The sequence below is a fragment of a genome, unplaced genomic scaffold (genome assembly GCF_019419815.1).
Source record: "Pyrus x bretschneideri cultivar Hongxiangsu unplaced genomic scaffold, Pyrus_bretschneideri_v1 Contig5, whole genome shotgun sequence".
Lineage (NCBI taxonomy): Eukaryota > Viridiplantae > Streptophyta > Magnoliopsida > Rosales > Rosaceae > Pyrus > Pyrus x bretschneideri.
Window position 1 is genome coordinate 5,557,812 of NW_025999787.1, and position 12,851 is coordinate 5,570,662.

Below are 12,851 nucleotides of genomic sequence, written 5' to 3' on the forward strand. Positions count from 1 at the left end.
ATATAAGAAATGCTTTTTAGCCAAAATGGTCTTTAAGATTTGCATGACACATCACTTTGGTATCTGAGATTGAAAATCAATAGAAATGGTCCCTAGGATTGTCTACCATCCATTATTTTGGTCATTTCGTTAAAAACTTCATTAAGTGTCCCAGAGCTCTTGGTCGAAAATTTGGACAATTTTCAAAACTTCGTAACTCAATCGTTTCTTAATCAAATTCAATCCATAATATATCAAAATGAAGATAGGAAAGTGTAGAACAATTATATCTATTTGGAAGCCCAATGGTTGCCAGAGATGGTCGGAAAATGGGTAAACTTTAAACGTTCTTAACTTCTTCAATACTCAACAAAATCGAGTGATTCAAAACAAAAATCATACTTCTTGACGAGATGAAGAGAATGGTACCTTTCTCGATGGCTAAATCGCCGTGGTTTGGCCAAAAAACGGATCGAAAGTGGCTGTCTTGGTCTCGATTTAGCCACTTTTGAGCTTTTTTTTTTTGGCCAAACCACAGAGAATTAGCCATAAAAAAGTACCATTCTCTTTGTCTCACTGAGAAGTATGATTTTCTTTTTTGAATCACTCAATTTCGTTGAGTATTGAAGAAGTTATGAACGTTTAAAGTTTACCTTGTTTCCGTCGAGTTTTTTAGTTTTCCTGCAGACCAGTCACTATTTTCCAACCATCTCCGGCAACTATTAGGCTTCCAAATAGGTATAATTTTTTTCTACACTTTCCTATCTTCATTTTTGATATATTGCGGGTTTAATTTGGTTAAGAAATGATTGAGTTACGAATATTTGAAAATTGCTCAGACTTTCGGCAAAGAGCTCTAGGACGCTTAACAGAATTTTTAACAGAATGATCAAAATAATGGATGGTAAACAATCTCAGAGACCATTTCTATTGATTTTCAATTTTAGAGATCAAAATGATGTATTATGCAAATCTCATAAATTATTTTAACTAAAAAGCCTATGAAAAAAAAATAGTGTTTCACTGAAATTTGTATCGCTTGAGAAGAAGACAAACCCTACCAAGTTTCAATTATAATTATAATAATCAATTTATTCCTAGGTAATTTAATAATAATCCCGAGATTAAAATATTCCAAGAATATCTACCTGAAAATAAGAGGTAATGATAGCAGAATATGTTGAAAACTCCACTCACTCCAAATCCAAAGCCTGCTCCTGCTGCAACAACTTTGGCTTTTACATCACTCAGACAGTTCAGATTGCACAATCCATGAAACATCACTGTCCCTCTCTCTCTCTCTCTCCTTTTCTCGAATACGGAAATGAATGAATGATTCTTTGGCAACCTCGCAAGTTTCTTGGCAAGACAAATGAGGTAATCTTTGAAAAATAAGATTTTCTATAAATTTTCCGTTAATTTATATTTTTTTGCATAATTTTTATAATATTAATATAAAAATTAGTGTTAAATTGTAATGTTACAGAGGATAAACAAAAATTCTGCTTTAAAAAAATCTCTTTAATATTTATTTTCTCGACAAATAAAGAGGAATTTTGTCTCGCACAAATTATAGTCTCGGAAAAAAAATATTTTCAATTGTGTATCTTGCTTAAAGATGTTTTGTTTGTGTTAAAAAATATCGATTGGTCTAAGAAATGTTCACCAGGTGATGGAATGGTGAAACAAAAGATTTCACAAACATAAGATTTCATTGGTTTATCAACCAATAAAAGGTAGATGGAGAAACAAAAGATATATAACTTAGTACAAGCTTAAAAGCACTAAAACTGACATTTAAGTCTCTGATAATTAAGTGAACAAATTAAATTGAAACCTATGCCTTTCTCTTAATTTTTGTTTCTTGCTGATCACCAACACACTAATTAAAAAACCTAGCTGCTCGAGGGTTTTGTTACACTAGTGGAGTTGTGTGCAGAAGTCCATGCTGCCAAGATGAAGCAATCCCGTTCCAGCTCTCTCTTCCTGAATCATACTCGTGATTCCCATTCCCCACCATGTTTGCATGATGATCTCCACCGTTCATCTGCCATGGAAACCCCCACAAAACTCTGTTGCTGCTCTCACTTTGTGCATTGAACAGTTCTTGCTTCATTGTTGTAACCGTCACTGCGGTGGTGGCTGAGGTGGTGGTGGTGGCTTCTTCAAATGGGTGGTGGATTCCCATTCCTCCACCACAATCTTCCACCTCACCCAAATTCCCATTACCATTCCCAAACCCATAGTTATACAAGTTCTGGAAATTACCATTGTGCGACTCAAGAAACCCAGTCCTGAGTCCATCAAGAAACCCAGGAGCTGAATTAGGGTTTCCAAGAATGTTATGATCATCAAACCCTAACTGGCCACCACATGACTGCTGCCTTTGGAGCCTAGCAAATGCAAGGGTGAGGTCATTTGAGTCATAACCTAGAGCAGGGAGTGGGTTGGAATTGGGTGTGAGCGGTTGCTCCTGAGCTCGCTTCGCCGCCGAAGACGATCTCTTGTTCTTCCTGCACCCTCCACCCACAGGAACATTCCTGAGGGTACCACCTTTGGTCCAGTACCTTCTGCAGGACTTGCAGAAGTACCTAGGCTGTGAGAGGCTGTAGTTGTTGTAGTAGCAGAATTTTGTGTTTGTGGAGTCACATCTCGGACATTTTAGAGCTTGTTCTGGCTGAGGCCTCGGCTTCCTGTCTTGCTGCTGCTGTTGAGATTTTGAGCCGACCAGCATGTCCATTGAATGTAGCTGACATTTCCTGAATTATCGAGGGGTAAATTCAAAAAGTTAGAAAATTGGGAATTTAAAGGACAATTACGTGTCAAGAAATAGTGTACTAGCTACATAGATATATTCTAAGCTTTGCTTTGAAGTTACATATCTTGCATTCACATGTACTGTGCAGGCAAATGTGTATGATGATGATGACGGCTTGTGACGGTTTTAGACTGTGAGTCCAAATTGAGAGAGGATGAACTCATAGAAGGTCATACAAGTGAATGTAATTATTAGCAGCAACATTATTTCATGTTTGCTTGCTTTTTCAGTTTACTATTTCACCAAAAAGAAGCAAACAAAATATCATGATTCCGATCAAGATGAAAATTCATAAATAACATAAGACACAACTCAAATAAAGATAAAAAATTCTTTTCTGGAAAATTTAAGAACTAATCCAACTCAAAGCGCTTCTTGTTTGAAAATTGTACCCAAAACCCAACAGAATCAGCTACCAACTCATAACAATCAAGGTAAATTAAATTTATTTAAAAGAGAAAATCAATTTTAAGTGAAATTTTAAAGAAGGTAAAGACTACCATCCTATAATATTATTGGAAACTATATACAAAAAACACAACAAACAGAAAGCAGCTTCTGAGAATCCTCATGAAATATCCTACCTGTTGTTGTTGTTGTCCACTTGAAGGATCCATTAGTTCATGCAATCAATCAAGCAGTCCACAATTTGCAAGAAGAAAACTGGCTTTTAGAGAGAGAAAGAAAGAGATGGTGATTGAAGAGTAGAGAGAGAGAGATTGATTGAAGGGTAGAGAGAAAGAGAGAGAGAGAGAGAGAGAATTCACATGCAGGTGAGGTAATAGAGAAGCTTAAGTCACACCCCAACTCTTCAATCCAATATATAACAAAGCAAACCCAATCTGGAGAGAGAAAGAGAGACAGATAGAGTTTTGATCCGTACAAGAGGGGAGATAATCGATGAGGTCGCAGAGAAAGTGTATGTGTTTCGTGTATGCGGTGGGTGCGTTGAGAAAATTCGAGTCCCACCTTCTGTGCTCTGCAACGGTTTCATATATAGTGAGGCCACACTAACGCACCTCACAGTCTCTCAGCTGCGCCAGCCCCCACTAGCTTCAGCTGCTACTTCCATCCCATTCTCCTGTGGGCCCCGATCTCGCGTGGATGCAACTATTTTTGCAGGGCCCCACCACCACTACTTCTATTTACAATTTTCTTATTGCTAAACCGCATCCCCGGTCATATCGTATATCCACCGCTCACCCCCCAATACCTCGCCTCCTTCTCGAACTCGTCACTCGTTTTCCTGCAGTGTGCTGCTGCACAATCCTCGTGTTCCAAAAAACATACTATTCATACTATATTTTTATATCATCTTAGATGATATCTGATGTGGCTATCCACATTGAAAATTTTACAAAAATCAAGGAAATGAAGGAAAAAAACTCTTATACCACAATCATTATTTAATTAACTAGTTTTTCTTAATTATTAATTTATTAAATAATGAACTAAATTTAAAAATCTGAATTAATTCAAATGATGTGGCTGTTCACATTAAATAACATCTAATATGATATAAAAATATGGTATAAAAACATGATATAAATAACATTACTCTTAAAACAAATTTGTTAAAAACCAATAAAAACGGAGATTTTGGGTAGGTGATTCTGGATTGTAGTGGTGAAGGGTGGTCCCCACAGAACAATGATGCAGTTTTTTTATTCCTTATTTTTTAATACGAATAACTTATATGGTATATGATTATTGGTATTTTGATACTTTCCTATGTGAAAAATTACTCAGGTATGATATAGTGTGATATTATTGAATTAGAATGTTATACGATAGAAAAATTCTTTTGCAAGTCAAACTCACATGGGTTGATAAGTTTTATTTTTATTCAAGAAATGGCACAAATGATAACATAGATATGGAATAAATATAATTTTACTTAAATTCGTACGACATTATTATTAAATTCGAACGTCTTATCTTTTTTGGTAATTTGATCTTGTAATAGTGAATGGTTGTTGGTGCCTGTTTTTTTTTAACTGTGGTTGTCTTCGTTGAAGGTTCTTTTGATATGGACCGCATGATGAGGTTGGGACCGGCCGGCAGGAGAGAACACTAGTGATTATGACACACAGAGTAAGGATCTTCGTTTCATTTTCTTTTGTCTTATTACTAAAGATTTGTTTGAGAAGTGTTTTTAAATGGTTAAAAAAAATTTAGAGAAAATTTTATCATGATAGTTAAAATTAATCGGTGAGGTGCCTAAAATTAATTGCTCATAGCTACCTAAAGAGCGTGTCTTTTTTTTTTTTTTTTTTTTTTAAACTAAATAAAAAAGGAAAAGAATAGGTAGCTAGATTTTTGCATTTTTCTGGTTGGTCTCGTGGTAGTTGTGGTCCAATTTTGTGACAAGTCGTAATCAACCCTAAAGCAATAGCACTATAATTAACAAGCATTATTTTGTACCCACTGGTACTTGTTTTACGGCTGGTTTGGCATCTGTCTGTGTATTTATGTCTAATTGTAACGCAATTAGTTGTACTTTGCTTACTGCGTGTGCAACCTAGTTTGACAACCATAGATTAGTTTGATTGTGGTAATATACACAATACAGCTCTAATGTCATTAATTCAGTAGAATTATGTGCATTGAACTAAAACTTAATGAAGAAGAATTCAAGAAAATGAAATTGACGAGTGGTGGATTGTCCAAGTAAATATGGTATTTCTTTTTATTTTATTACATCTTGCGTTTGAAGACTTTTCTTCTTAATGTCAAAATGATACTCTTACCATATATTTGTATTCTCTTTCTAATACAGATGAGACGCATATGGTTGGTAGATCTATTAGAGAGATGGTTGTTGAAAATAAGTCTCACATTAATGAAAGGATGGACCTTGCATGGTATCACTAGTTTTAGGTTTCCTCTTCCTGGTAAAACCCTAGCCTCCTTCACCCTTCCTCAATTCTTTGCCGTCCCTCCTAAGGTCCAATTCCTCAAATTTTTAATTTTGTGCTGTGCCCACCTACTCCATACTCCACCGTAAAACAATTGGCAATATGGAGGGTAACCCAACTTACTTATAAGCCCATGCAAGGTCCCTCCTCCCATCAATGTGGGATTCATTCTCAGCACGCCCCCTCATGTGTGGTAAATTTTCAAGCCTAACATGTGGACGACACAACGGGGTGACGTGGAGCGCGTGTGGCCGTTTGACTTCACACGTGGGACAACCTGCTTTGATACCATGAAGAAAGTTGAGGTTCCACCATAAAACTAATTGGCAATAGAAGAAGTAGCCTAACTTACTTTATAAGCCCATGCAAGGTCCCTCCTCCCATCAATGTGGGATTCATTCTCAATAATAATACAAATTATTGTACAAATATGTGATAAGTGTAACATTACTCCTGTTAATTTAATTTAGAGTATAAAAATAACTTGTAATTAAAAAAAACAAAATTGATTCGATGAATTTCAAATATAAGCTCATTGGACAAAGCAATGTGTCAGCGATACACGCAAGTTTGAGCTCTCTCCTAGTATATTAATTACACATTTTCGAATATGGCATTGTTCAAATATACGCATTGTTATAGAACCCTATCTTGGTTTTTCTGTCCTAATGTTGTTTAGCAAGCTGACATTTTTGTCTATGTGACCTAATTAGAATTATACGTAATGCTACTAATTCATTGTTTTATAACAACACGTTAATTAATCACATTCAATAGTTCATAAATATATGAAACCGTATCATAGAATAAAATCAACATAATCAATGATGCATATAAAACTCTCTAACAAGAAAACACTTTTCTTAATCCATGCATCTTTGTCAGGTTAAACAATTTTAGCCTGCAAAAGTGCAATATCGAGCCCAGATCAGATCAAATACTAGCTCAAAAACCATATATTGTCTTTTTGCTCTGCCCAAAAATTTAAACAAATGTAATTAAAATCTGCTTCTATTGAGGAAAGTTCTTGATTTCTGCAGCATATCGCCTTTAATTACATGTGTTTGTGTGCTAACAATTACACACTCATCATGAAAGTATACAGTTTAATTTTCTTTCCTTTTCCCAGTCAAGTGTGTGAGACTTGTCTGTTTTCTTGAAACTAATGCCTCATTCTTAATGACCTAGCTGAACTCGATACACCGTATCACTGTTACAGTGTTATCTTGATTTAATATCATCATGTCATATGAAGTGAGATTAACGTGACATTATGTTATTAGATCAAAGCGCCAACTGGACGGTTTACCTGATCCAAATAAAGTCGCTCTTCTCACTATCACGAAACACCAAACAAATTCTTCTTTGTTTTGTAATATTCTTGAATAGTAAGCTTTATTGACATCAAAATCACATATGACTAAAGCATGTTTGGATGCTACGTATGTAAACGAAACAATTTTTTGTCGTTTTCCACGGTCTAACATCAACTTTCTTGCTCTAGAATTAAAGTCTAGCTAGATCATCATTCCTTAAATGTAAATTATTAGCTCACTAATTGGCTTGATGTATTAATAAATTTAAATTAAGCTCATCATTATCCCGATTTTGTTATCCACATGCAACCCACTTATGATGGTAAGATCGATCATCCAATCAGGTGATGATCGAACGGTTCGTATCTAGCCATCTTTACATGTGTAGAAATATTTTCCATTTATGGAAAAATATTCTTGGAGTAGCTAGCGGGAAACACAATGTTCAAACAAGATTTCAAGTATATTGTGCATGTTAAAATCTGTCAGAAACAATATAATAAACAAACAATGATTGCGACCACCATGATTTAACCTTTGGATCCTATGAAACAAATTTCTGGCTTCAATCGGCTCCAACCATCCATTCCAAGAAAGAACATTGATCACCATTTTTATAATTAATTAAGGTAATTTAAGGTTGAATAGGATAATAAATTCGATGAGAAAGGAATTTAAACATCGGACTTTCAACGTAATTGCGAATGAATAAATACGTTTAACCGCTTCAGTTACAATTTGCAAATATGTTGCATTTGATATTGATTGATGATGTAGTTAAATAAAAAAATTCAACAAAACTTCAGTATATGACATACGACAAATGAATGAGTGTTGAATGTGTTTCATAAAAAATTCAACAATCTGAAATATGACAACTAAACATCTCGTACTATAAACCAGTACGTACTAATAAAATATAAATCACTGATTTGAAAGTTTTATAAACTAGTTTGAATAATATAATTTTTTTAAAAACAAAAAAGGACTGGTTGGTGGCTTTTCATGGTAATTCACTCTTTTAGGGGCCTGGAAGACTCATAAGAAAACTCAGCCTCCTTCTGACCATTATTATGCAATTCACTAGAATAAAAAATTAAACCTAGAATGTACCCTACACACTTAAAATTTATCCCCAATTACCAAGTCACCAGGTAGTTTGAAAATTACGATTCACAAGCAAGCATTAGCACTCTTTGGGTGCAAATGCAAACATTGCGATGGGGCCGGGGAAGGAATGTGGGGCTAAATTTTGAAATGAATATCAGTCAAGTTAGTTGACTGGTCAAATGGAACGGTCAAACAAAATGCTGAAGGGAGCAAAATTTTCGAAAGAAAGAAGTAAAGTGGGATAGGAAACTGTGCCTGCAGGGACAAAAATGATAGATCGTAAAAATATAGGAGGAAGAGGAGGTGGTGGAGATTGCCTCTCGCGTGAAGGAAAGAATCTAGCATGCATTCTCATTTGTCACTTAAAGACTTTGTTGGTTGAAGAACAATTGGCAATGAACACGTTTTGGGGCTACGTTTTCAAATGGTGAGACTTTTTATTCGATTGGCTATGGAAAAAAAATTTAGTGATGATTTGTGATACTAATTGATATTGGATTTGTTAATTAAGTTCAGCTTTTCACGATTATGTATTTTGGTTTAGCCACGGTGATTTTAACACTATTTTAAATGGTTTTGAAACTTTGAGATTGTTACCGTCCTCTTAAAGTTATGAATTTACGTGCATTATCAATTAGTCTAGCGCACTCAATTTCTATTGAGCAATTTAAACATTTTGCTTGACATTTTCGAGAACCGCCGCCTTTGGTTTGTGACATAACAAAACATTGATTTCTTGATTTAGCACCACATTGTTCTTAACGCAAATGATATTCAATGAAATTATGATTTGCTTGACTTATCCTTCTCCAAACATTACCCATTCGAAATTAGTGCATGCAATTTATGGTACACACGTCACATCTCAACCCGAAACCCAATTTCTTCGTAAATTTTATAAACGTGAGCGTGATTATACTCACTAAAGCAAATGTTCTACCAAAATTCAAATTCCTTTCTGTAATATAAACTATAATACTTTGGAATATAGTTTATATAAATAATTGAAAAATGTTTGGAAGTAACGGAATCTTCTTTGGTAAACTTGGAAGTAATGCCATGGAAGTTGGAAGTGTGAACAAAGCAGAAGCTCGTTGCTGGAAAATTCCAGATGCGGGGAAGCAAAGAAACAAGTAGGGACAGCTGTAAGTGATATGGTCGGCGTAGGTGGGTTCCACCGGATTCTATCCCCCCCTTTGATTCTGACACGTGGCACCAATAATGCGGCTACGAGACGAATATTTCGGTTTACGAGGAAAGTACACCGCACCGCACTGTGACACACAGCAGTCCTTACGCCTCATCTGTCATGCCCTACTGGGCCGCCTTAGTGGGCATTGCCCGTAGGCCCCACACTTTTCCTCCCTTATCAAGGAAAGAATGTGTGATTCCACTCAATTCTAAACTAGGATTCTCTTCTTCCATCTTTTCATCTCATTACATCCACTTTTCTCAAATTTTTAAATTTTGAAATTTTATCTTTCTCTTTCTATAAAAAATTAATATAAAATGTTAATATGGTTTAACCGTGACCGTTTAAATAGAAAGAGAGAGAAGGGGAGAGAAAAAAAGAGGGGAACGAATCCTACTCCTTTTTTATGCTAATAAACTGTTTTCAATTTTTGAATGTCAGGTTGAATTTATTCGTTAGAGTGTGGGGAAAGAAAAAAAAGATGTGTGAATAGCACCATTCAAAAATAATTTTTCACCATTTATCTGTTATTCATATTTTTTTTCTTCTATTTCTTTTATTAATTCTTATTAGTTATTCGATTTTGGACTAATGCTGTCTTACGCTTAGTTACATTGTCATGCGCTTCACTATCCAAATAGCATAACATAATTAGTTTCAGATACTGTTAATAAAATGTTAGTGATAAAACAAATCAACTAATTTAAATAACTATTAAGATTTTCACGGCCATATGTTTTATTGAATACATATGAGTGACTAATTAATATAGAAGTTGATTATTTTATTGGAATGTGATACTTAATAACGAGAAGTAAAATGAATAATTCCGATTATGAGACGTCGAAAATAACAAGTGTATTTATCCTTTCGGTTTTGTGATGGACCTGATGGTAGAGAAGAGGTTTTTGTTGGTTATTTGGCACGTGGGAATAACGGTGGGAAGTCACGCGGGTCACGAGAACGGAAAGGGTAGACGTCATCATGGCCTGAATGGAGCTGAGAATCTGAGATCAGAGAGGATTCGGTAAAGGGTTGGGTTTTATCGGACTCGAAGGAACGGGTCGGTTTTGGAATATGTTACGTGCAGGAGTTCAAATTTGATTTAGCTTACGAGGTTTTTGCTAACGTATAATTCAAGGGAACATTTTTATCAAGTCCATCAAGACATATAATCCAGGGAGTGTATTTAATTAAGAGTTTGAAAGATCGTTATGGATTTATAAATCTAAGAATTTTTATAGAGTTTAATTGTTTTGTAGAGATTTCATGTAAAATTTTGATTCAATTCCCTCGAAATCTCATGGGGAGAGATGAGATTTGTGGATACTTAAAATACACTACGAGATCTCTCAAACTCCCTCTAATTCCTCAACTTTCTCAAATTATTTAAGGGGAGTGTATTCCATTGGGATTTTGAGGGATTTTAATTCTTTTAATGAATCTAGTGGTATTCAATCAGGATTTTAAGATAGCTTATTAAAATCCTTAGAAATTTAGGTGTATTCAATTAGGATTTCAAAGAAGTTTACAACATTCTAGGTGTATTCAATTAGAATTTGATTGTAAAAAATTTCAAAAAGTTGAGGAATTAAAGGGAATTAGAGATATTTTGTAGTGTATTTTAAGCATCCACAATTCTCACCTTTTCCCATGAGATTTCGAGGGAATTGAATCAAAATTTTACATGGAATCTCTACAAATCAATTAAACTCCATAAAAGTTCATGGATTTATAAATTCATTAAAATCTCTCAAATTCTCAATTGAATACACCCCCCCTAAAATCAATTTCTAATTTAATACACCTAGAATGTTATAAACTTCTTGAAAATCCTAATTGGATACACTCGGAATTCTAATAATTTTAATAACCTATCTTAAAATTCTCATTGAATACACCTTAAATTTTAGAGAATCACTTAAAATCCTGATTGAATATTCCTAGATTCATTAAAAGAATTAAAATCCTTCAAAATTGCAATTGAATACATTTAATCCAATGGCTACAAACAGGACCTACTTTAAAAGTTATAATAACTTTAGTCGTTGGATCAAATTTCAAAGGTCCAGATTGTGTGCCTTGGTGGACTTGGTAGAAAGGATCCGGAGAGAATCATTTCCTATAATTCAATACATGCATTTCATTATCTTAGCTCAATCTTGATGCATGCATGGACATCATGCATGTTACTATAGCCAAATTCATCCCCGTCCCTCACAAAAAAACGGCAACCCTAAATTGCATAAATCATAAATGTGATGCGTGTAACGTATAATTTTACTTATACGGTAAATAAAATTTGAATAATACGTGCGTGGCTAAGTTCGTTGTTACTCGTTAATGTTAATTCAGATCGAACTTTCCATTTAATTTTCCTGAAATTTAAACTAACTAGAGTAATTGACGTGATTTATCATAAATGCTGAAAGTTTACAGCTGAAAATTCCAAATTTTTTTCAGTCTGTCAATTTCTTTCTTATCATTTTCCCTTTCATTTTTTAAGTATTAAAATTGTCCCATCAAGTTTTAAAGAAATTTTCACGTGATTAAATGCGGTTCTTTAGAGGACTTCATAAAGAAGGTGAAGACTACAGCACAGATAAGCATGTCAATGAAAAATAATATAAATTCAAGTCAAGTGGACAACATATATAAGGTAGTGCTATCCACACACTTATTTTTACTTCTCATATATTTTTCTTAATTTTTCAGTTGTCGAATCAGATAAATTAAAAATTAAAAAATATCAATGACAAAAATTTAACAAAGGTGTGTGAGAAGTAAAAATGAATGTGTGAATAACATTATTTCATATATATATTCCCTCTTTTTGCTAAATTAAATAAATAAATAAATTTTCTTATACGTTCAAAAAATAAACGTGAGAGCATGGATAACGCATGGATAACTAGACGATCTGATATAGAATAGACTTCACGAATATTGGGTTAAGGGAAATAAAATCATCACACCAGTTTTGTTGAAACTTGGCACATAATGTGCACTTTCCACAAATTAATATATATACTGCTAGATAAACAGTCAAAAGGCACAAAAGAACTAGAAGGGAGGATGAATTGTATCATTCTTCGTGATGCTATCAATTTCTATATTTTTTTTGTAGGTAAAATGAAAATCCGTGATTTAAGACATTGGAGGCAACTAATTATTAAGCGATCAACGATGAACTATTTAAAATCAAAATATTATTTTAGAAGCTATCTAAAATAGTTGTGCTTCAGTCATGTTTCCTACTTCTTACTTTAGAGAGTCATAATGACTATGAATCAATATTTAGCCAATAAGAGTTAATTATCTAAACTCCATATTGATAAAACCCCATTTGTCAACAAAAGTTCCAGCAAAATACAACTCTAACCCTTACACACCCCGACTAGACATCCGAATCGCGATGTGCTAGTAGACACCTGGAAGGTGACGAAACCATAAAATGTAGTGATGTGGAAAATATGAATAACTTGAAACCTAAAAGTGACTAATTTAGAGTTTGCATG

At 34.2% G+C, this 12,851-nt stretch overlaps 1 protein-coding gene across 1 annotated transcript; it reads right to left on the bottom strand.

Moving 5' to 3' along the window:
• Positions 1-1,720: 1,720 nt before the first annotated feature.
• LOC103948898 (dof zinc finger protein DOF2.1) lies at positions 1,721-3,819 on the bottom strand. The gene is given in 3 exon segments (XM_009359983.3): positions 1,721-2,725; positions 2,727-2,738; positions 3,382-3,819. Coding segments are annotated over 3 exon segments (876 nt in total). The 5' UTR covers positions 3,415-3,819; the 3' UTR covers positions 1,721-1,894.
• Positions 3,820-12,851: the final 9,032 nt, after the last annotated feature.